Raw genomic sequence first — 26,789 nt, 5'->3', positions numbered from 1 at the left:
GTGATTAATGTTCTCTTGTAGAATATTTGTTCAAGCCTTTGGAGGCAGCTCAAAACCAAATAAAAGGACCAACAAAGACGTGAACAAATGAACCAGGAGACAGTCGGGGCCATGTTTGTCAAGATCCCTAAGCCCACAGCACGTAATGTCTTTACGGCCCAATCGCTCTCATGCCTGCAAGGTGGCTTGTGACACTGTTAGATGGTTAATACCTCTGCGCTGTTTAGTAAATATGGCCCTTGGTCTCCAGATAGAAAAGCTAATTCATCAAATCAAGCCTTTTCCAGACATCCAGTCTTCTTCATCAGGAAGGCGTCCACCTTGATATACCGCAGAACAAATCAAACGGCCACATGGTTTATCATAACACAAAGGTCAGAAATTTCCACTATCTTATTGTATATCAAGAGAAATAATCAGTGCCTTCAAAGACGTTTGTCACCAAGTCCCGGAGAAGAAAAATTGTTTGTAGAAAATACGACCTTTCTGGATATTTATTACAAGAATTCAGCCCTCGAAAAGTAACTGTAAGGTTTTAGGTAAAAAGAAGTCACTGGTTATTATCTCTTTAAAGCACAATGTACTAAAACCTTCTCTTGCTTAATATAAAGATGTAAACCCCTGCTTAATACAAAACCCACCCTTGCTTAATACAAAACCATCCCCTGCTTGATACAATACCTACCCCCTGCGTAATAAGAAAGTCCCGTCCCCTGCTCGAGACAAAACCTGACCACCTGCTTATCTTCATTCAGTTCCCCCATACCCCCAAAGTAAAATCTACCAGGCAGAATAAATAAGCTTGCCGGAGTTTTAATATAGGGAGTCTATGGCTCCTAAACCACCCCACAAGTAAAAATAGCATTGGGGTAGAGATTTCACATTAAAGACGGAATTCTAGAAAGAAAATTTTGTTCCATACATGAGCGGCATAGTAGTTTAATAGGGTATACTAAGAAGGAGTGCATCATAAATTATGCACAAAATATTATTTTCAAGTAAGCCTGTCACTGCTCAGACTATGGAATAATGTCTGCAATTTTGGGCACCTAGTAGAACTGAAACGGTTGCAAAAAAAAAAAAATCCAAGCTTATTAAAGGGGTTGTCCGAGACGTTAAAAAAAAATTATATGTCCCGGCCACGTATAAATATTTTACCATCTCAGACAACCCCTTTAAGGTGATGGTCTGACTACAATAGAATGACCTTGTAAAACTTGGGGGGAAACCTCTACGCTTAGAGGCGAGGCAGTTCTACCATTGCCATAGACAAGGGGGCATCGCCTACTCATGGAGGAGAGAAGGTTATACAATAAACAAGTGGCATCTTCTACACCTACAGGAGAGGAGATTTTACCTTTGCCGTGGATAAGGAGGATCGGAGTATTGGAGGATTTACCATAGACTGGGGGTATCCTCTACCCCTACACGGCGAAGGAGGTCATATCATCGCCTTAGAAAAGAGGGCACGGCCTACACATATAGAAGAGGAGGTTCTACAATAGACAGGGGGAATCATCTACACCTTCAGGAGAGGAGGTTCTACCTCCGCCATAGACAATGGGGCATCCTCTACACCTAGAGAAGAGGCGGTTCTACCATAGAAAGGGGGTATCTTCTACACCTACAAGAGAGGATATTCTACCATTGTGATAGACAGACATTCTTGACTGTAAGAACAGCAATACTCTGCCACAAGATGTTGTTATGATGTGGATCCATGGAGTTATTCTGACTGCAATATTGAAGTCCGGAAGGAATTTTATTTTAATTTGGGCTAATTGACATCAGCCATGTAGATTTTCCTCTGGATCAACACAATAGGACTTATTCATTGGATTGATGGACCCACATCTTTTTCCAATATTATCTACGACATCTATGACACATCTATGAATCTATGACACAGTGTGCTTCACAAACTTGGCACATCTTGAAAAACAAACCGTATTGGAAACGATTTTACCCTTCACTGTAACCTATCCATAAAGGAAATACATGTAAAACAAATCCATCTCTATCTTGGGTCCATGTATTTGGATATTTGCCCAAATTTGCCCATATTTGGAGCGTGTTGTTGAAGTGTTCCAATTATGGATCTGATCTCGTTTTTGGCTATTAGATATACATTTCTTATAAATCTGGTGTGAGTAATAACTTCTAGTTCTAAACCTTCTGACGTGTGTGGATCGGCAGTGGTTGATGGATATACAGTTTTTGCGTTTACGTCTCATCCGTACATGGAGCATCGTTGTCGCAGTTTGTGGAAGAGGTCAGTGGTGGTTGAGTGTAGGGACATGGTGATCATTTTGTTGTTTATTTCCCGTCCTCTCTGTCCTCAACCATCTGTTTGAAAATGGATGTTGACAAATTCCATCCACTGAACAGTAATCGCTCCAACATCACTCTATAACTCTTTCATTTTTCATACTGCAGAGCAGAAGGAAGAGGAAATTGTTTACTCGCTTAATCACACGGGAAAAACTGAATCCTTTGATCTCTCATTACGCCATCCCACACAGCGATGCCAGCCACAGTAAACAGACTAGTTAAGTCCCCAATCTCTGCCACTCATAAAATTAGCAGTCCCCTTGGAACAATTAAGGAGATACTGGAGAAGATGGCCCAATCATGTCAGGATTCCCCTCTCCCATCAATCCCAGCCTAACAGTTTATTCAGTTTCATCGGTCTTTTCCACTTCATCATCCTCTACTGTCTTCAAATAACCATCTGGCTGTGGGGATGTTTATTACAAGAGCTTCATCATGACTGTGCCGCGGCCTTCGGACGTTCTCTATCTTACCAGTCTGAGCGCCTCCATTATCCTTTTATTTTGTCCTTTGAAATCAACGGATGAGTCCTGTTATCTGTTTTGAACAGCAATTGCAGAACTATCACAACACGTTGATGAATGCTTCTTGGATACACAGGGCTACCGCGGGGAACGGCAATGATCAGGAGGAAGAAATATGGCTAAGTTTAGGGTCAGAGTTAAATTTAGAAGCTTGCTATAGTAAGGCACTTGTCAATGTAGACAGGAGCATCTTATGAGTTTCCAATGAGATATTTGTATTTAGGGTTCTTCTGTCTCGGAAATAAGAAAAACAAAAAAGAAAGTGTTCAAAGAATAGATATCAACAGTATATGAATTTAATTTGATCTCCTAACCATGATTAACGGTTAACTAAATCTTTGAAAAAAAAAATAGTTTTGGTGATAAAAAGTAAACTTTCTATTAAAGGGGTTTGCCACTCATACTAAACTTTAAAAGGGTAAGCATAAGATTCTCATGGGGTCACTTATATTTACACTTCTTAAAGGGGTTATCCGGGTATACAAATTCACTTATGGCCGGGCTGGGGTGGGCTATTTAAAAATAACAAACGGGTACTTACCTCCTCCGGCGCTGCTGATGTCCTGCGCCGCGGTACGTGCCCCTGTTTGTTTACAGGGGCACAGAAGCCGCGCACAGGGAGCTTCCGGTACGCGATGTGGCCGGGTCCTCCCATCCGTCCCTATCTCTCAGCGTTGTAAGCTGTAAACAAACCGGCGCACAGATGAGACAGACCTCGACGCGGGACATCAGCAGCGCCGGAAGAGGTAAGTACATGTTTATTATTTTTAAATAGCCCACCCCAGCCTGGCCATAAGTTAATTTGTATACCTGGATAACCCCTTTAAGGTTACCAAGAACCCTGGGTCACCTAACCTCTGGACAGCAGTACTGGGGACTTCCTGTGACATCCGGTGTCCTGCTTACTACCAGCAAAAACTGTCTGCTCACCCCCTGCGTCAAAAACACTCCCTGATCCCCTATGGATCAGGTACACAATTACAAGTACATTGGTGTTGTTCTGGTTGACAAATTAAAGTGGAGGGGAATGGTCAATTTTGTTTTTAATAAGTCTTTGCACAAGTTGAATTTTTAGCGATCCCTGCGTTCTTTTAATCTTTCAGTCATTTTTGTTAGCCTCTTTTTACAAAGCACCCCTGTGAGTATCTTGTTCTTCTCGATTGTGGCCTCGGGTAATTGTATTTCAGTGAGGGACTCCAACCGCTATGGAAAGGTGATAAAAAGGCTAGAGTGAAGCTTGAGGGTTGGGAGTCAATTCCTCACCAGAGAATGTTGCGGAAGTTGAATGGTATTTGTTTCAATCCTGACCACCCGTTACATACAACTTTTTTGGGACTTTGGAGTACAAAAATCGAAATTGTTACATCCAACTTACAGACTCCTAATACTCCAGGACCTCTAGGGGAAATATTGCCCATGATCACTGAGATACTAGAGATGTTTTTGTTTATTACATTTTGTATTTTTATTGGGTTTTTTTTCTGCTCACCCGAGTATAAGTTGAAACCCCTAATTTTACCAGCAAAAACTGGGAAAACCTATTGACCCGAGTATAAGCCGAGGGTGGGAAATGCATTGGTCATATATGTCCAGAGATTTCCTTGTGTATACACAGTGGGGGAGATTTATCATTAGTCCTATATAGCTTCTTGGCATATAATTGTCGCAATTTGTTGCGCAAACATCGTTTTTGCAGGGTTTTTTTAAGCAAGAAAATAAAGCAACTCTATAGTCCCGCAGTGGCGGAAAAAGTACACCACAGAGTGTGCAACACCACATTTATCAACTGAGAATTTTCAAAAGAAGGCAAATTTAATCGCAAAACTGCACCACAAAGGAGGTGGTGTATGTGGCTCCATTGCTACTACAGGGGGGAGATTTTGCTCAATTTTATGTTTGAGGTATCTGCGAATTTCCTGTGCAAAAATATCGCAAAAAGACACAAATTGAGCAGATGTTAAACATACGTGCGACTAATGCAGTCTATTCGCATAGAGCAAACACATCGGAAGGCATTTAACACTGAACATACACTGGACTATAAATCACCCGCCAGTCTAACACATATACAACTGCTCAAAATCCTGCCTAATGATAAATCTCCCCCCATTGAATGTATACTAAAGATGTAATGTGAATCTAGCCTTATACCCACTGCTAAAATCCAAAAGAAAAGCAAGGGAAATAGGAGGACTTTCTTTAAAAAAGTATATTGCAAAGGTTAACATTATCATTTGCACCATTCATCCATTTAATTATGTTAAAAGTTTAGTTGCACTATTTTACATTTATTAGGTATACGGGGTTGTATAAGGGATGGATATTGGCATGAAGAATTCATAACAGTACAAAAAATGACAAGGAGTATAAAAACGCTTTAATACATTAAATGAAATGTACTGTATTCAGGAGCACTTAGCTAGACAACGTAGTGACACAGTATGGTGTGACCGTACAGGAACATTTCCTAATGCATCATTGAGACATGGGTGAAATGCTACATCTGTCTGTAGCTACAATTTCTGTTCAAACTACTCTGAATCTCTAGGTCAGTGGTGGCAAACCTATGGCACGGGTTCCAGAGGTGGCCTCAGAGCCCTTTCTGTGGGCACCCAGGCCTTCACCCCAGCACAGTTTGCCAGGCAGGATTCACGGCTTCCTCCTGCGGGCCAATACAGCCCACGACTTGCCATTTTAAAGCAACATCCTTTGCTTCCAGGGTTACAGCAGGAACGAGAAGGCATAGATGGAAAAAGAGAAAAAGATTATTGTTGGAGCTCCTGCTCTTTGAACCCTGATTCTTCTTCAGGGGACCCTGATTCTTCTTCAGGGGACCCTGGAGGGAAGCTACAATCCAAATTTCTCCATCATCTTTTTATTGTATTGGTGAACTCATGACGCCAATACGATTGAAGCCTGTGATACAGCAGGGGTCAATAAGTTATTGTTTAAATTGTCATATTGGCGCTTTGCAACATAAGTGGGTTTTTGCTTGTACCTTGGGCACTCTATCTCTAAAAGGTTGGCCATCACTGCCCTAGGTCCTGTTATATGGAGGATCAGGAGTAAATGTTTGTAATAGTATATGTTCCCCCAGTCTTCTGAGGATGCAAAAGGGGCCTAAGTCCCCTGTTTCCTTGGTTCTGCTGATGCAAGAGTGAGGAGATGGGGACTCGGGCCATTGGAGCTCACTGGATAGTGCTTTCAGGGATCCAGGTAATGTCTAATATATGTTTTATAAAGAGCTGAAACAATTCAGAATGCTGACAATGTCATTTTTGATTTTCTCATTGCAGAGGCTATTGGAACCAATCGCCAGCTAAAAATGACATTGCTGGTAAAAGGCAGACAACCCCTTCTTTAGTTAAGTATTTTTCTTCTTTTTTATTTTTAGGCTGCCGTACAAGATCTTCGCCCCGAGTACAAGGTTCTGGTCCCGCAGAGTAAGCCGCTGTCACCGGGAGAAGTACTGGGCTGCACTTCTCCTCGACTTGAGTCTTCTGTAGATGCCGTTGTGTAAGTAAAATCTTGTCATCAGAGCAACATCATACTGTACATTTTATCTACTTTCTTATATCATTTATGCACACCGCTTACCTCCTGCCACAGTGTTCACCCTTTTCTTAGACTTCTATAATATGGGCGCTACTAGAGATGAGGGGAGCAGACTGTGAGGTAGAGGAGGAAACATCATTCTTTCGCAAGATATATATATCACAAAATAACTTAAATGTATCCGTACTATTCAATTATGAAAGCTTATTTTACAAGTTCAAGATAAACCCTGTGTGGATTTGGTGAAAGGGATTCAGTTGCTCCATAAAGAGAACCCGTCATCAGATTTTACCACATTAAACTAGCAGCCCTCTCAGGTATAAAAGGTAATTTCTAGAATTCTCTCTTGTATTTGAAATCTCACCCAAAAAATTACTCCAAAGTCTTGTAGAAATTAGCAAAGAAGAGTCATATTTGCCTGAAATGAGTCCAGTTTCCATAGAAACATGATTTTGGTGTCATAGTAAAGATAAGAATCTCATCCTTCACATTAGGCTTGTGGTTCTGAGAGAATCAGACAGCAAGTGGATATTTCTTTTCAGCTCATATTTCCACCTATGTCTTTGACTGCTTGTATCTATAATTCTGTAGCTTATAGATAAAATGTGTTATATGAAATATGAGATTCTTATCTTTAGTATGACACCAAAGACATGTTTATAGGTGCTATAGAACTTAAGTGACACTTCCCCAAACGACTCTAAATTTGACTCCTCTCTGTTCATTTTTACAGGGCTTTACAGGGAGATTTTTTTATATATAAATGAGCAAAAATTTGACATAAGGGAGTAAATCGTAGAAAAGAATTTCATCCCCAACCTGAGAGGGCTGGTAGCTGAATGGGGTAAAATCTGGCGCCAGGTTTCCTGTAACAGGTTCATTATATGTATTCTACGCCACTGGTTTCTAAAGCATGTCTGCGCGTTTCCATATCCAGTTACCTCAAAGCGCCCCTGCATATTCTGTACGTCACACAGTGTGCGGTATATTTTCCGGCCTAGTCTACAGTTGCATTTAATGCCTGTGTTTATTAACATAATGTACTGTAAGTGGAGCTTCTGCATTTTTGACTTTTTAATGCATTTCTAATCTAAGTCTTGTTAGTTTTGGCTTATTGTACTTCACATCCTCTATCCAGTCATTTTCATTTATATTTATTTGTGGGCAAAATCTCATTAGAATTTTGTGTATGACAATATATTCCATAAACCTGTACAATAGACTATGAAATAATCATGGTGGCATGTGTATCCATAGTAATAATGGCCGCCCTGCTGCCTGGGCGGATGATATGTGGGGGTGTTTTCTGGTATGACCAGGGGGTCATGCTCTTTTGTGATTCAACTGTATTTAATAGAATTGGCACAATGCATTATCATTTTATAGAAATGATCATTTAAAGGGAACCTACCACCACAAATCTACCTATAACGGTAGATCGGGTGGTAGGTGGATCAATGGGACGTGAGGATAGCCCTTTTAAGGGCTAATCCTCACGTCCCCGCACATTTTTAGTAACTTTTATTAGCCTTGTATGCAAATTTTGTTATGCGGGTACTGGGGCGTGGAGTAGTCGCATCTGAGGTTACATGGCACGGCTACTCCATACCCCGGTAGCCTCTTTTCCCTTCCTACTCACCATCTTCGGCGCGCAGCTGCTCGTAGCTGCGTGCCCTCGTCCGACGATCCAGCAGTCTGCGCATGGATATTATACATTCTGATGAATACAGATCTCCATACTTAATGAGCTGGTCATTTGGCTAGAAAGACCTATTAAAGCAAAATATGGACTGTTTGTGCCATAAGTTACAGCAATGTTGCCACAATACAAATAGGGCACCAACAACATACAAATTGCTAAGCTCAGAAAGCAAATAACCAAAAAAAGAGAAACAAAGTGAGCGTGCGTTACTAAAACATTAAATTTATTGATATACGTTAAAAATAAGACAATCACATAATACCAGGTGGTTACAAGGCAAACAGCCAAAATAGGTGCTGGGCAGCACAGATAGTTAGTGGACAATAGGCAAGATATTACATAACATCATAAAGTGCATAGTGCAAAGCCCTAGAGACCATTCAATGCTGGATGAGTCAACAATAAGTAAATAGAAGCGCAAATGTAGAAGTAAAACATTTGGACTTTGTCCCCTTGACAAAGTCCTGTGAGGACGAAACACGTGTCGGGGAGGTGCTGGGCAGCTCTCCTCTTATGCGCTGTTGACACTTTAAAATTGTAGGTATAACTGTTTTACTTCTAGTAGTATTAAGTGGTGGCCATTCAGATGAAAGGCAACCCGGATCTGCTTGTATGGCAGCAGTTTATATAAGGCTGCTCTCCAGACAAGCGGCTACCGAGCCCTGGCCCCCACTTTATTATGCCATAATACAGCACATGAACAAGGGTTGTATGCACAAGACTATCCCTTTAAGTCATTAACTGCAAAGTGTAGCACAACAAGAATACAGAAGAGCCTACGCTAAACAGTTGATGTACTGCCTCTCCTTGGAGCCCATAAAGAATGACTTCAAAGCTGTGTTTTATTGATATTGTATTAATGGGATGGACGCTTTGGCTGCACTGTAAGAGCACATATTGTACTTCCAGTATATTTATTGGTCTTTAGTTAGTCAAGATGAGATTAATATGTGAATTGACTGCATCAGATTCTTCATGTTCTCTCGCACTGGGAGCACTATGATGGCCCTCATGGGGTGGGAAAAACTTCTATTTCTAAACTGTACTTTTATTGTTCAGGTCTGGTACTGTTAAATATTACTAACACTGCTATGCTTTGTTAAATATACACAGGAACATCCATACATCATTGCACAGAGAGTTAAAGATCTAGAGGCCCTCATAGATTGCTGTTATTCTTTGTTATGATATAAATTTAGTAAAATAGAGTACAGGAGAGAATGAGCACATATTGGGGGGTGGGGGGGGGGGGTCCCTTAATGTAAAGACATGTATACACTGCTAATTTTATGCCATGCATTTCACACCAAATACATGGGATAGTACAACCTGGCTTCACTGCTCAAGTGCTGTAGGTACTCAACATGCACTTTGAAGCCGGAGTAGTATAACCTGCCTCCGCTTTACAAGCATTGTAGGTATGCAGCATGCATTATGAAGCCGGAATAGTATAACCTACCTCCAATTCACAAGCGTTGCACTATGAAACCAGAGAAGTACAGCTTGGCTTCACTGCACAAATGCTGTAGGTGCACTATGAAGCCGGTGTAGTATACACTGCCTCCACTGCACAAGTGTTGTAGGTGCACTATAAAGCCTGAGTAGTACACACTGCCTCCACTACACAAATGCTGTAGGTGCACTCTAAAGCCACAGTAGTACACACTGCCTCCACTGCACAAGTGCTGTAGGTGCACTCTAAAGCCGAAGTAGTGCACACTGCCTCCACTGCGCAAGTGCTGTGGGTACGGAGCATACACCTTGGCTTCACTGCACAAGCACTGTAGGTTAGCAGCGTGCACTATGAAGCTGGACTGAGGAGGCGCCAAGAGCTCCAGATGTGCCTCATCGGCAGTGGCATAATTTACAGCTGATACCAGGCCCCCACCTATATATGTATGGTTTATGGTACTAGTTTTCTCATATGGGAAAGTGACACCTCTTGGGCCTGGTTGCGACCACACACTGTGCACCTCCTTAAAAGGGTATTCCCATCTGGGCATTTAAATTTAATTTAATTCATTTTCCATATGTAAACATTTCCTTAATTGGATGTTATTAAAAAAAAAAGTTCCTGTGTGAAGATAATTTCTCATAAATGTAGCCATGTTGTTCCTTAGAAACGAGATAGCTTCCTCGGATACGACCACCTCACATTTTGGCAGCAGTGCCCAGACATATGCTATTGAGTCCTGCCTGAGCCCCTCTAATTGAAGAAATGTTTATATATGGCAGATTAATGAATCTGTATGTGAATGCCCATTGGAGAATACCCCTTTAAGGTAAATCCTGCTCATCGAAATCACATCAAGCTTAGTATAAACACCCCATAAGGACCTGTGGGCAGGTTAGTGTCCCAAATCTACCTAAGACATTAACAAATCCAAGATGGTGCTGGTAAAAGTCAGACAGAAGAGTCATGTGCGAGTTCAGAGATGTCACCTGTAAGTCGCTATTTTATTATTAATGAGGAGGTCTGAGGAGAATGAGTATGTACCACTTTATGGTCCCTGTATGATGGGATACTGGCTCACCTTGGTTGGGGGCCCACTTTGGTGTGTTTTGACCACTCTATGCTGAACCCCAACTACGCCTCTGGTCCAAGCGAAAGGACCCCCATCTATCATATATTTATGACTTATCCTGTGGGTATGTTATAAATAGACCGGATCACTTTAATTTCCCTTTAATCCACCTCTGCCTCTTGAAAAGCCTTCTGGCAACCCTCTTGGCGCAACCTCCTGGCATTGATAATAACGGTCAATGCAATACCGCTGTTTACTTGGCCTTTACATCTGCGGTATTGACATAACCAACAAGTAATCCTATGGATTTGTCCACATCTTCAGGTACTTTTCCAGCTACTCTTAGCCGGTCCTCACATATGGAAATCCAGCATGTAGCTTTCCTTATGTTGTCACAGCCCCAGGGGGCTTGGTTATTGTCATATCCCGGATGCCAGTAATTCAAACGTGATGAAAATATTTTTTTTTCCTCTTCATTTAAATATTTCTCCTTTTGTTTGACAAGTTGATAGATACCACCTATGTCTCACCTGCCCCACGATATCCATCAATCACTTCTAATAGTGGTGTAATGCTAGCGGGCTGGCTGATCTATAGATAGATTGTACCTATTGTTGACACTGCCATCTCCTCTCATCACAAATCCCAGTAACTTCATTGGGATGTCATCCCATTTCCATGGCAACCTTCTCAGTGTGTACTGTGTCTTAATGAACATGTGACTGGGAGCTATGGATCCATCAGGGGATGTCGGTGTCCAGGGCTAATAAGTATAGCGATTGCTTCATTTGTGTGGAGGAACATGTCACCTTGGGTAGATGTAGGGTTGGAGAAGTGTGTGGAGCTGCATTGGCTGTAGGTTATGCTGCAGTTTTGTGTGAAAGAAGAAAAAACACTCATAATGTTACAGTACAATAAGCCAAAAGATAAACTTGGCTCCGCTCATCACTCCGCAGCACACATTGGTTTGCTTTGAGCTTTATTCCAAAGTGACAACTTTTTGTCAGGTTTTACATGGTGTGCTGCAGCCACATTACGCAGTGTTTCGTGGTACTTTCCCAATGTTTTGTGTACCTTGGTAGAGCTGCGTAATCTGTGTGCGCCTGGAAATGAGCCTAAGGGGCTCCAGGTTCCATAGGTGTTAATGGAACCTGAAGCCTCTCAGGCTCATTTGCATATTTTGTAAAGCTTTTTTTTTCCCCTTAAAGCAACGGCACAGAATTAATATTTAACTACTAGCATCCTTAGGTAGGGTATGACATGTACTCTCTAGAATTTCCTCTCTTATGTAAAATCTCACCCATTTACCTATAAAAAAAGTAATGTGAAAATGAGAAGAGATGAGTCTCTTTTGAAGGTGGAGCGTCATTCCAGATGTTCCTACTGTGAGTTCTACAGTACAGGCGGTCCCCTACTTAAGGACACCCGACTTACAGACAACCCATAGTTACAGACAGACCCCTCTGACCTCTGGTGAAGCTTTCTGAATGCTTTACTATAGTCCCAGGCTGCAATGATCAGCTGTAAGGTGTCTGTAATGAGGTTTTCTTGATAATCCTAGGTCCCATTGCAGCAAAAAATGTTTAAACTCCAATTGTCACTGGGGCCAAAATTTTTTTGGTCTGGATCTACAATTATAAAATATACAGTTTGGACTTACATACAAATTCAACTTAAGAACAAACCTCCGGACCCTATCTTGTACGTAACCCGGGGACTGCCTGTACTTAGAACCATTCTATTCTATTCTCATATTAAAGATAAGAATCCCATCATTCACATCGCAACCAGATTTTCAGTTCTGTCAAAATGGTGAGAAAGTCAGTTAAAGAAATGGGTAGAAACGGAATAATTATTTTTTTCGGCTCCACCGTCTCCATGCAATGTGGGCTTGGAGGGGGCGTGGCAATCAGCGGAGTGGGGTGGCAAAACTATGCCAAGCATAGCCTTGCCCGGCGGTGCAGCATGATGGATACATCAGAAGGCTTATGCCTCTGACTGAAGTCTTCCTTTAACTGCCTGCATCTCCAGTCCTGTAGCTTACAGACCCACAATCCTCATGCTATCTGAAAGGTGAGATTCTTTTCTTTAAAATTAAACCAGTGCTAGGGTTCAGCTACTTTAGAATGGAAATGACAACTCCAGCCTCCAGATTTTTATTTTTTTTGTATAGGTAAATAGACGAGAGTTAACAAAAGGAATTATAGAAAGGACATTTCATAACCTACCTGAGGGTAAAGTCTCGTAACAGTGTTCCTTTAAATCCTAAAACTGACATGGTGGACAGATTAGTAAAAATATGCTGGATTTCAATGATTCACACAACAATAATAATAGATATTATACAACGATTTCACATACATCTATAAGACCTTAAAAGCACAGCAATTTGTGCTTTCTCACTTCTTGCTTAGATGCCAGTAATGGGGAAAAAAGAAGAAATCTTCATTTTTATTTTTATCATCTTATGTTGTAACTGATTCCATGGCTGTTTCTTCTCTTTGATTTGTATAAACTGTTGTGGAATAGAAACAGATATTGCATGAAAGCTGCAATATCCCAGTACCGTATTATTATTATTATTATTATTTTATTATTTGTATTAATATTTAGCGCATTGATTACTGTGCTTTGAGAAAATATTCTGTATATTGCACTTAACCATGGTACTTCTAGGAGTGGAGACTGGAAGCTGGCTGCCTAATCCACTGGTAAAAATATACAGTAAAATTCCTTAAAGGGGTTTTCCCACAAAAGGTAGGGCCTAACTTGATGATCAGTGGGGGTCTCAGGAATGGGATCCCACAGATCACAAGAACGGGGGGTCCAGTGGGGTCCGATGTACCCCCATCTAACCCATCGTCGCTCCCCAAGATTAGTGGAGCAGCCAGTCACAAATGGCTGGCCGGCCGCGTTCATCTCTACGGAGCTGACGGAGATTGCTAAGTACGAGCTGCTCCGCTCATCTCTGGGATCGATGAGGGGTACATCAGACCCCTTTGGACACCCCGTTATCATGATCAGTAGGGTCTCATCACTGAGACTCCCACGGAACCACAAGGTAGGCCCTATCCTGTGGATATGCCTAACTTGTTTCGTGGGAAACCACCTTTAAATGTGGAGTTATCAGGATTTTGTTGGAGACTGTACTGTTTTGGACTTTAATTGAAAATTGTACAAAAAAAGCATACAAATATGTTAAAATACAGTACATGATAAAAATCTCATTTATAATATATTTGAATGTTTTTTTGAAAGCCAGCGTTTTGTCAAGTAAGTAGATAAGTGTGTGGTGCACATTAAAAGCATACAAGCATGTGGTCTATCTCAAGGTCTACTCCGGAAGTGTCCGTCCAAAAACCTTTCCCAACCTTTTGAGCCAGAAGCCCCTGTAAGGGTTAGACATCTGTGGCCCCTCTTGCAAAAATAAGTCCAGAGACCCACTTGTTCCTAGCTTCCACCAGGGGTTGTTAGCCAAGTCCCTTCAGACAGAAGGCCCAGGGTTGCAGAGGTAGGGAACCTAATGGCCATGAACACCCAACCACCTTCTCTCAGGAGGGTCTAAAAAGAATGCCCAGATATTTTCTAATAGACTAGAACCTATTCTAGGACCTATCACATACTGGGTTTGTATTATTTGACTATTATTTGGAAAATAGTGTTTGACCTTGAGGAGCCAATCATCATATGAAGGCAATTGCTTACACCTTATCTCCTTATGAAGGAGGAAGCGCACCTCTAGGACTGGAGATAGTTACCCTATCAGAGTCCTGTCTTTGATATACATGGAATGCAAAATGTATTTCTTTTGTAATTGTGCTAATTATTCCTGTTGCTAAACTGCAGCCCTATAAAGCGGTAGCAATTTCGAGCAATGTACATTTAATGAAAGAAGGAAACATTCTATAATGTTATTTTTAATACGTTATTGAACAATTTCTATCCCTACTTCTCTGTCCTATCGTTTACTGTCGCTAAACCTGGGGAGAAATTGAAAATGCAGAATTGCATTTTCTCGTGGAAAACTGTTTTTTTTTTTCCCTAAAAGGGCAAAAAAACTATTACTGAACAATTAATAAAAAATAAAAGAGAAGATGTGTCATACTATTTAAAAAAATTAGATTTGATCTTGCTATAAGTCTAGATAACAGCCAAACCAGAAATATTATCCTAAAGGAATAGAAAACCAAATGTTATATTTGGACGGCACATCCACACATCACACATCTACTGCCGCTAGGCTACATTATACAACCAACTCGAGGTTCTTGGTTACATTTCGATCAAATTGTATATGCCTAGAGATTGCGGTCTGGGAGCCAGGTAAACTTTGATATACAGGCAGTCCCCGGGTTACGTACAAAAAACGTAGCTTTGTTCTTAACTTGAATTTATATGTAAGACGAACTGAATATTTTATAATTGTAAGCCCAGACAAATTTTTTTTGGTCTCTGTGACAATCGAATTTTTAAAATGTTGGATTCTCATAAGAACCAGGATTAACAATAAAGCTTCATTGCAAACACCATTGATAACTATTATAGCAGTTTATTGTAGTACAGGGCCAAAGTACAGTAAATGACCAACATCCAGAGGTCCGTTTGTAACTATGGGTCGTCCGTAAGTCGGGTGTTCTTAAGTAGGGGACCGACTGTACTTTTCTAACTTCTAGAAAAGGAGAAGCAGGGCATTAATGTGAATGGTCTTTGGTATCCCTATGATTAGTCTGATTTAAGCTGGAGCGAACACTAGAGGTTTCTTGTAATTTGTCTTTAAGAAGCTTAGAAATTGAGATGAATCTCTGATCTTGATATGATTGGCAGGCCTAAAATGAAGACGTGCCCTATTGATTCGCCTGACTATTGCCGTTTTCCTGGTAGATATTACTATTTTTAGAAGACCGATTTCTTTACATTTGCTTTTAAAAGACATTTAATTAGAAACATAAAGATCTGGATCTGATACTTTAATGATTTTCCCTTTAATGAGAACATGTTGGTCCTGATCTATTAGTTTGATTGTGTTCCCTTCCCTGTATCATTTTTATGCTATTTGTATTTGGGAGACAAAGAGAGAGAGAGAGCAGGAATGGTAACAGTAGGATTCTATGCAGAAACCATAGGAATTTCTTTGGAAAAGTAATGAATAGACAGAAAACCATATTGGGTTATAAGTAACAGCGGGGAGAACTATATAGATATGGTGGAGGAGTGACTTCTTACCACTGACCCCAGAGGACTATAAATAGTTCCCTAGGATTGGGGGGTGGTCTGTTTCCGGCTTTAATTGAGCCTTTTAGACTCTGTTACAATTTTAATGTGTGGTGAGTCTGATTTAGAGGAAGAGTCTGGCATTCTAATGGGAGGGGAGGAGGCGCTCGTGGAGAGGTGTGCTTGGAAAGTTTAAGAGGATGCTGTCCGATCCAAGCGCATTATGTGTGACCACAGGCGTCAGGGGGGCAAGAGAAGATGGGAGATGAAGAGAAATTGCATTTTCCTCCTCCTCATTTATTTTCTCGTTCTTCTTTTCTCATTACCCTTTGCATTAGTTTTTCTCCTTCCACACGTCCTTTGTTGGCTTTTTTTCAGCCATGACTAACAGTTTTCTAGTTGTCCATCTTTTTTCTGTAGTAGTTTTTTTTATAGCAAAGACTCCTCCATCCTATAAATACAGATCTGGCAGAGCTGGCTCAGTCCTTTTGCTGTCCGAAGGAATTAAAGGGTTGGTCACTAAAAAAAGTCTTTACCAGGGCAAGTGTAAAACCCCAAGAGGGTCACCCACTTTGTACTTACCCTGGTAAACCAGCTCTGTTGCCGGCAGGAGATGCAGACTTCCTTTGACATCACAAGTCCTGCTGACTTCAAGCAGAAGAAGGGGGCTTTTGTTATTACTGTATGAACAACCCCTCCCCCCATGATAATCACTCCCATATCATTGGTTGGAGGGATGTGTGGATGGTCTTGGCATACATTCCTAAATGCACATGCCCACTTCCCCCAAAAGCCAGCAGGACATGAGATGTCACAAGAAGCCATGACCCATGGCTCACATCGCACATTTCAACATGTGGGGGTAAGTACTACTCTATGTGGGAGGCCCTATAAGGGGTTTGTACCCCTGGTAAAGTTTCTTATTAGAGGCCAATCCTTTTAAATTCAATAGGTTTATCTATAGTCCAATGTAAAAAACAAGCTAACTAATCAACTCACCAAAAGCACAAATAGTAAGACGTAACAATAGTTATAAAATAAGGGAAAGAAAATAAGTAATAACCAACCGTTCTTCTTCCAGTGTAGTTTTTGATACTTCTTGGTGGGAGAATGCGTGACTAGTGAGGGACCATGACATTTTGGAACAGTGAGAAAATAGCCAGGTGTGTCTGACTGAAAGGTATCAAAAACTGAATACCTACCTCATAGGTGATCAATATCACCTTCCACCCCCACAACCCTCTAGCGTTTATAGCCTTCGTTTTACAGACCATTGACATCACATTTATGGGACTGATTTGTTAGTTTGGAAGATGTAAAGGTCTTTTTTTTTAAAAAAAATATATATATATTTTATTCCATTCTGGCCTTTTGTACATTTTTTTTAATAGTCTTAATATAGTACTCCTTCTGAAATGAAAAAGTGCAGCTGAGAACCAGAAGGGTTACCATTCACTATCTCTATGGTCAAGATTCCCTATCACAGAGGCTACTTACTGACAGTGACGTCACCAGCCTTTTAGATCAAGGCTCGCCCAGATAATGTGGTCTCATTGCTTTGTGAATCATCCCTAACACATGAGCATCAGTAAAAATGTTAAGTGTTTCCTTAACAAAAGATAGAATCAAAGACATGTCATACAGGAAAGTGTACACAATACGTTCCTATAATGTAAAATAATGCCATTAGTTTTTCAGCCAGATAATATCCGTGTAGTAAAAATAAGTCTGGGCAGCGGGAGTGAATAGACGCCTTTGTGTGCTGAGAATTGTTAATTTAATTGTGGTTAGAGCAGAAGAAAGAGCAGTGCACTTACCAACTACCACATAAAGTCTTCCTGTTATCTGGATGTAGGAAGGGCAGACGTTTTTGAGAGCTGTACTTATAATGGTAAGCAGGCCATAAGGGGGCTGAAAAAGGGGGCCAGTGACTTGTCCCATCACCTGTACATAGTATCAGTACTTGTTATGAGGGGGAAGCAGAATTTGTGATCAGTGTGAAAAATGCATACGTAAGGGTAACAAAAAGTAATTTAGGATATTGGTGGTCTCAAGTGGTGTAAAAAAATGTAAGAACTAATTGTGAAGTACTGGACCCACTAGGGATATGTGAGGTTTGCTAAATGTCATTTTTACAGATAGCACCTGGATGCATAGGCTGAGCGTAGGGGCGCACCACCGATGAGGCGAGTTGAGAATCTCGCCTCGGGTGGCGCCCCCTCGTGGATGATAGAGGGCGGCAGAATCATAGAGAAGTCGGACACTGTAAGAGCTTGGTAAGCCAGAACATGCCACCTTAAAATAAATATGTCCTGGCTCTGTGTCTGTCTACAGAAGGGAGGCTTCAGGCAGCAGGGAGGCTAAGCTCATAAAACCTCTTATGTGGTCTTAATCCACCACTGGACCCAGATATATATGCCCTAATATTACTCGATGGAAATAGCCCTTTAAAACCAGTGTTTGTCATTACACCCGTTATTCACATTCAGTCTCTTGCAAACTGAATTGGGGGAAAGTGGTGTTCTCTTTGTTTACCCTGGAGGTTCTGCTGCACACAATACAGTGAATATATCATAATTTCCATTGATGGTATAGACACATACTTTACCACCCTCTCCTATTTTTGGCATTACTATAATATTTCTGAACCTGAGATGTCTTGCTTACTATTCCTTGGATGGCGAGCCTTCTTTTGGGAGATGTTTGTGCGCAGAACCACCTTTTTTCACTTTTGATATTCTTTGTAAAAATAGCAACTGTCTGTTTTCAGTGTTGCAAGGATGACGAGCGTGTGTATGTAAATATATTCATGAATTCCGTTCTGGGAGCTCTCGGAGTTACGTTTCCTGGTTTTCCTCTAGCAGTTCTTAGGATGCAACAGTAAACACATGTTTGTCCATATTTACCAAACTGTGTAAATATATAACCAGTCTAGACCACGGAGGATGGGGATTCTAAATCTAGGATGAGAATATCCGGCAATAATCTCTATACATGGGCTGTGCTACCGTCCCTATATTTTGTAGGCCCTTCCTTCTGGTAAATAGTTTTTTTCTCATGTTGAATATGTGAATCTCATCTTTCAGATTACATCAGGCTTATGGTAGCCTGAGCTACAGAACTGGACATACAGGCGGTTAAAAAATAGACAGGAACTATAGAACTTCAAATAGGGGTTTCTGAAGTGACACCACTCATGGGAAATTGTGGTTAGAAGAGGGATATTTCGCTGACTTGGGGCGAGATTTTTTATAGCTAGATTGGTGAGATTTAACATGAAAGAGGGAATTCTAGAAAGGACATTTCATGCTCTACCTGAGGGGGCTAGTAGGTTAGTGGTGTAAAACCTGGGGACAGGTTCTCTTTAAGCTTCCCTTTAAACTCCCACGGGATAGGGCTAACTTGGTGATCGGTGGGGGTCTCAGTGATGGGACCCCCACGGATCACGAGAACGAGAGGTCCGATGGTGTCCCAGATACCTCATTCGGGCCCCTCGTCGCTCCCGGAGAGTAATGGAGCAGACGGACACGCTTGACCGTTCTGCTCCATATATCTCAATGGAGCTGACGGAAATTGCCAAGCGCCATTCTATAGTTTTTAGGTGAGCGGTTGAGATGTCTGATAAAAGGGAGAACTCTAGAGAGGACATTTCAGACGACCCTACCTGGGGGGCTAGTATTTAATAGGGGGAATTGTTTTCCCTATTGAATAGGTCTTACCTGGGTGTGGTCATGGCTGTTTGTTTGTTTTTTGGGCTTTCCTATAATTTTTATAACCAGAAGAATCTAAAGTATATTGCAACCATTTTTTGGCTTGTTGAAGAAATCATATTATTTGTGTAAAATATATGGCTTCAGTCTCCAATTAACTGGGCGTGCTGGCCCTGTGCATGCCTTATTATCACAGATTCACCAATTCTGGGCATGTAACCAATGACTGTATAGACAAAGTTATTTATTTAAAAAAAAATGCTTGCATTGTCAGTCTGGAAAAGCAGCGTCCGTGTCTGCGCTTATGTAAGAGAATGAAATGGTTGTCTGTGTTGTGTCCGGGAAGTAATTGTACGGTAGAAGCCATGCTACAAATGCAGATAGATGGTGTTTACAGACAATATTCTCTTATTTTCAGCATCACTTATTCTTTCATCACATTTGTTCCTTCCAAATAGTCTTAATTGCTAAAAAGCCAAGCCAAGAGACTGTTCTTAAGAGGATTTTCAGTGCTAGTTATAGGACGACAGCCATGTGCCTGAAGATAAAGAATTATTGAGATACTACGGTAGTACCTGGCACCATCTGAATGGACCCATAGCAGTGGACAGAACACATATCCGGATACATGATTTGGTTACATTTACCATTCACTGCTTAGTTACTAATAAATCTAGCGAGACATTTGCCTGAGGATGACGGAAACAACTCGTTCATTTCCTTTAACCTTTTCATGACTAAGGATCATTGATGGCTGAATGTCCAGGTCAGTTTTTGCAGTTCGGTTCTGCTCTTCTCTTCGATATCTTAATAATAATAATAATTTTGACTATATTTTTTTGTTCATGACATGTGAGACTTTAATAATAATAATTAATTTCATGTATTACCTTATAGAATATGTGGGCAAATTATTTATAAATATGTTTATTTCTAAAAAAAATGTTTTCGAAATATGTAAAACACCAATCCATTGCACTTCCCCAGGTTCAGATGCAGAGTGTAATTGTACTTCTGAAAACTATCAGCTCTATCTCCCTGCAGCTCCTTCTCCATTCTGGCTTCAGCTGACAGACTGGAGGGGGGGAACACTTCAAATGTCTATATCATCTGAACCATTGCACCTAGAAACACTCAAAGAACCAGATAGATCCACTGATAAAATTTACAGTCAGGAATAGGGAGCGGTTTATGTAAAGCACAATCCTGGTGCAAATTTAAAAGGGAGATTCTCCTCTTTAATATGACACCAAAGCTGTGTTTCTAGGTGCAACTGTACAGAAGATATAGCCGTTTGAAGTGGGCTCCTTTCATGACATCTATATATGACATATCTGTGCTGGCGATGCACAGTTAGGACATATATAGCCATGTGGCAGTCGTGAAGGGGTTAAAGGGGTTGTTTATGATATTGAAATAGAAAACCGTAAAAACAGAAGTGTTGCATCGGTCATATTAATAGATCCTGTTGACCCTTTTAGGGTCCGTCAGGTTTCTGCTACAGTATCCATCGTTTTGCCGGACAGAGAAGTGCACCAAGATGTGCTATTATAATGTATATCTACCTGTAGATAGAATCTGTGAGACCTGTCCTTTATAAGCTTATGTTGCTGGTTATAATTGATGTGTATAAACCCATGAGGAAACACGCCTTAAGGTCTGGGTTCCATACATTATTGCAGCAGCATTGTCTTTGAAGTTTTGTGGTAATGGGCCACGTCATGTATGATATCATTATGTGACAATACTGATTCTGAGTCTATGGCTCATCTGCAGTATATCTATAACCTTATTGTAAACATTTTTCTTCCGTTTTGGCATTTTTTTCGAGGCATGGTAAGTTTCACCCGTGTTAGTGGAGTTATGTTGTTTAAAACTTGTTTAATTCTTGTTCACAAGAAATCTATGTGCTTCGATCGTGTAGTTTCTCATTTTATTTAGCCTTAATTTAAAAGCTTCCCTTGCACTTTTAAGCGTCAGTGTTATTTGTCTTCTCTGTATACACCAGAATGCACTTAATGCATTTAGGAAAGCATGAATCTCCCTATCTACTCCTCTCTGCCAACACTTGGCTCTAGATTTTGGCTAATGAATCCTTCTCAGTACGTACAAGTACCGAATATATTAACCACACATGTAAATTTAATGCAGGGATTTAATGTACAGTAGTATATTGGGTATTAATGTTACCACAACTTATTGCCGTGTTCTTGTTTGTTATTTTTTTAGCAATTTATGCTTTAGTAAAATGTACTCTTGAGTGTGACCTAAGCTGGACCTACTTAGCTAGTCGATAACCGGGAGCATTGTAAAATCCCAGAATACATGAGAGATGCCTGAAATGTCTGCACTGGTAAGTTTTATTACATTCAGAGTCTTGTCTGTTGACTTCTTAAGCACTTCACAATAAAATGCTGGTTCTTTAAGAGAACTTGACATTTTAGAGGATGTTTATAACTTGCTCTCCTTTTTGAGGGTTGACAGAAAGACCTATTTCAATGAAAATTTGGGTCAGTGTACGTCATAATCTTTGTGTTGGCCCTACACCTAGCATCTTCCTTATATTTGTCTTCCTTGGAAACCCTGGCCACGTGGCGAAAAAACAGGAAGGTTCTGGAGAATCGCTGCCTTACTAAGACAACCCCTTTCTATATGCCATAATTAGACTGCGTGCTGACCAAATTTCAGAGTAGGCATAGGACTGCGTTTCATAGTGATATATGATACACAGAGGGCCACATTACATCATTTATAAATAAAATGCTTGGAGTCCCATCCTCGGCACTGTATTCAATGTATGGCCAGCCTTTTCTTAAAAGCAATAAGGAGTTGTCTGTATAACATACAACCTATTTCAATGCTGGGATTCGGCTTGGTGTTCCCACCCTGCCAACACAGCCAGAATATGTGTAGATGCAAATATCGGTGTAACTTGGAGCAGTGATTTTACACTGTGCTACCATCCAGACAGCTCTCAGGGACTAGTCAGGGAATTGGGGGAAAAGGAAAAATGGCTCCTGTGGACTGGAGGAGGGAGAATGCCGATGTTGGGGCTTATTTAGATGAGCTGGTACAAAAAACCCATCCAGTCTGTATTGCCAGTAATGTATCTTCTATTTTTTCCAATGTCTGTACAGCATCTGTTTTTTTGTTTGTTTTTTTTCATGTGTCTGGGGAAAAAAGGGGTTGGTAAAACCCAGTTATCCAGCTTACATCCAAGGAAAAACATCCATGAGCTTTTTTTTTTTTTTTTTTTTATCGGGCATGATAAACCATGGACACTTGCTTAGTGATCGAGACATTGTGACTTTGGTAACCATCTTATACTTGTTATCCACGGCCTCCTTTCTTCTAAAATCACCTTTTAAAATTATGATAATGAACCAGAAAGGCTCTTGGCTCTCGGGCTTCAGGTTCACAGGCTTTTACACTGTCTCGCCTCCCCCTCTCTCCCTTAGCAGGAAGTGCTCCTGCACAATGTAACAATACTCCTTGCTACTAAGGCATGTGTATTATACTAAAAATAAAAGGTGAAGTATACCAGACAGAATAAATAGAGTAACTCATAGTTCGCCCCACATGACACAATCATTGCTCTTTGTTTTACATAACCATGCTTTAAGGTTGGCTTTCTGCCTCCACACCTCGTATATGAAGACTTTAATTGAATGTTCCCAGGTCTTTTATCACAACATGGTGAATAATATTATTTCAGCAATCTATACTCTTTTCGTTCTCCCCCCCAGTAACTGTACCACCCTAGAAGCTAATTGAAAACGACTCGGGAAAATGAATATGATGAGAACTCCATTACACGGAAGCATTTCTCTCCCAATTGCAATAATTGTGTTATTCTTCATCTGGATGAATTGAGTGATTGTATTTTACTGGACCGAGGATCCGTAATAATAATTCAGTATTGCGGATGTGTTCGTGTGATGTCATGGACAATTGTAAAGGTATACTGGATTATTTATGGGTAAGTCATGGGATATAGCTGGGAGCTCGAAAGAAGACTGACAAGTGTAGGCCTCGTGGGGATTACTGATTTCATTTATTTAGGAAGATAATGTTTTTCACTCTAGTTCCTGGCGATGATAAAACAAAGAACTGCGCGTTGTACGATTATCATTGACAAAATAAGTAGATGCATAATTTATGCATGATCTGCTCGATTAGCGCGGTGCCTTCGGATGGGCACTGTTGTTGTACTGTTGACATATAAAAATAGAACTGGTTATGTAGCTCTCGGCTATGGATGAAGCTATTGTTTTGAAGCTGGCTCACTCTTTCTCATGTCTGGTTCTGCTCGGATCATCTCTGCGCTGCTTTTCTCTGCTGCCATGCGTTCCTCTCATCCCGCGTTTGTCTGTTTCCTGCAGCTTCTCCCCTGGGATCTGTTGCTCTCTGTTCCTACCATTATTTATTGGAGCGCTCCCTGGTTTTCTCTCCGTCTTCTTCCTCCGGCAGATATTTATTTATTTTGTTTGTAATTCAGAGAATTCACACCACATTAAGCATTTTCATTACCTAAAATAATTAGGTGATGGGAGAGCAGCACGCTCTAATTTGCTGTCCTTAAATAAAATTAATGCTCCTGTGATGCTGGCTTTGGACATTTTTCTTCCCCAATTACATTCTGGCCTCCCATCTATTATCTGTCCTGATATACGACTCAATTACTGGCAGCAAACTGCGGGCAGAGACAGTTACGGGAGGAAGAGCACTGAGACGTGGGGTGATGGACAGAGAGCCAAGAAGAGAACTCGGGTGAAGGGTTGAGTGCGCTCATAGAGATGCTGATGCATGCAGAAATGTACTATTGTAAAGATACACAAATTAGGTGGTCTCCGACTGGGCTATAATGAAATTATACCACAATATCTGAATATAAAATTATTGGCCGTTAATGACCTTGTGGAGAGAAATGGTTTCCTATATGTCCTGCATATCATTCCAAAATGGATCACTTGGGTTTGTCGTTATGTCAGTGCAACGTCTCATAGCGGAAATATTTTCTAAAGAAATCTCTAATGGCCACAGAAGAAATCCCTTTTCTTTTCTTGTTAGAAGATGGCTTCATAAAGTAGTAGTTGCTGATGACCTTGTTCCATGGTAGAAGCATAGAGTAAGGACTAGGTGATAAACTAAGGAAGAAGGTCTTAGAGATCCAGACTAAAAATTTGGAATGAGACATGAGGAATAAACTGATGATTTGTAGTAGAATAAGTCTCTGAACTTCACTGTTAGAAGACCCCTGCAATTCTGGAGATAAATGTCCTGTAGCTGGTGAATTGACCTTGTTGAGAACTACAAGCAGATTCTTATCTATCAAGCAAGACCATCAGGGAGTCTGATTGCTCCCGACTTTATAATGCAGCAAGACCATGACCCAAGCACATGTTCAAGGTCATAAAGAGGACCTGCCAGCTCTTGTACTGTGAAAACATATGTTTTATTTAAAATGGTATCTCTGGGGCACATTTTCTTCTAACTGTAATATGGTTTCTCAATGATTGATTGATTATAACAAGTGTATTATAATGTATGGTTCTCCAACCTCTAGGTCACCCACTGATCCTAACAAAGACTGTTATACCCCTTTATTCAAAGGATTAGAGGATATAACCAGGGTAGAGGTGTCCCTTAAGAAAATTCATATGTGAAAAGAGAGACAACTCATATAAAACCAATACAAACCTTTTTGTGCCTAAGATATGGTTTGATGGTTATTGCTTCCTGTCCTGTTTCGACTCCCTAGGACAGTGGTGGCGAACAAATGGCACGGGTGCCGGAGTTGGCACTCAGAGCCCTCTTTATGGGCACCCACTCCATCAGTCCAGCACAGAGTTCGCCAGACAGGACTCAAGGCCTCTTGCAGTCCCAGACAGCCCAGGACTCTAGAAGGAAACTACAATGATAATCCAAACTTCTTCTTTCTACTGTATTGGTGTCCTCAGGTGCCTATACAATTTAAACCTGTGACAGAGCAGGGAGTAATAAGTTACTGCTTATTTTGCGAAAAATACATGGGTTTTGGTTGTAGTTTGGGCACTTGGTTTCTAAAAGGTTTGCCATCACTGCCCTAGAACCATAAAGGGGCTTACCCCCTATCCACAGGATGGAAGAAAACAAGCTTGTCAGTGTGAGGGTCTGACTGGTGGAATAACACAAGAACAGGGCCACAGATTGGGGCTTCCATTCTCACTTATGGGTGGGGCGGCAGGTTGAGCATGCTTCATTCACTAGTATGATCATGTTGGAAATTGACAAGCATAGCACTCTGCTATCCCAGCACATACTCCACAGTGAGCCAGTGCTGTGTTGTATATCACAATTTCTGATTCCATAATACAAGTGAATGGTGCAGAAAGACGTATACAGGCAGTCCCCAGGTTACATACAAGATAGGTTTTGTAGGTTTGTTCTTAAGTTGAGTTTGTATGTAAGTCGGAACCGTATACTTTATTATTGTAACCCCAGTCAAAATTTTTTTGGTCTCTGTGACAATTGGATTTTAAAAATGTTGGTTGTCATAAGAACCAGGATAAACATTAAATCTTAATTACAGGCACCATTGATAACTGTTAAAGCTCCATTTTTAACTAGGGGTCGTATGTAAGTCAGGTGTTCTTAAGTAAGGGAACGCCTGTACTCGTGATAAAGCTCCACAATCCATTAGCGCCTAGTGGGACTACTTTGCTAAATGGTGCCTTATGACCACACAGCACTGTGAGTATTTGATCACTCAATAGAAATCTCACACACTTTTGTTTTTTGTTTTTTTATTTTTGCTGCAATAAAAATTATTTTCAATGATATTTGGTTCTACACAAGTTCTCCTTATTTAGTAAGCCATTTACGTCTCTATTTCTGAAAGTGTTGTAAAAAGTAACATATTTTAGCTCAGGTCTTTGTTTTTAAAATGAAAATATCTATTACGGATAGTATTAAAGGGGCGCCATTTATTTGTATTTCTCAGTACATCTGGTTTTATAATCTAAGGGCTGTAAAATGATATGAACACCAGTAAACCCATTTATGGTAAGAGCACTCTTCAGAGTCATTGACCTGTGGGATGAGGGGATCTTTCCTTGTGGTAATCAGAGGGCGACTTGTGTTCTCGTTGCCATTTAGTTGGAATTATTTTATTTGATTTCTAAGTTTACCTAAATCTTTAAAGGTAAATGTCTTATTTATGTATATATTAAATGTGTATGTAAATGGCCGT

General features: G+C 40.7%; 1 protein-coding gene across 2 annotated transcripts in view; it reads left to right on the top strand.

The window, feature by feature from the left end:
* Positions 1 to 26,789, top strand: part of DPH1 (diphthamide biosynthesis 1) — a 166,327-nt gene that overhangs the window by 112,802 nt on the left and 26,736 nt on the right. For both annotated transcript variants that reach the window (XM_072138109.1, XM_072138108.1), the window contains exon 6: positions 6,250 to 6,371. In XM_072138109.1, coding sequence (XP_071994210.1) covers positions 6,250 to 6,371 — 122 coding nt within the window. The remainder of the gene's footprint in view (positions 1 to 6,249; positions 6,372 to 26,789) is intronic.

Source organism: Engystomops pustulosus, chromosome 2 (assembly GCF_040894005.1).
Source record: "Engystomops pustulosus chromosome 2, aEngPut4.maternal, whole genome shotgun sequence".
NCBI lineage: Eukaryota > Metazoa > Chordata > Amphibia > Anura > Leptodactylidae > Engystomops > Engystomops pustulosus.
Note: the sequence above shows the minus strand (reverse complement) of the source record. Positions and strands in the feature narration are given on the sequence as shown.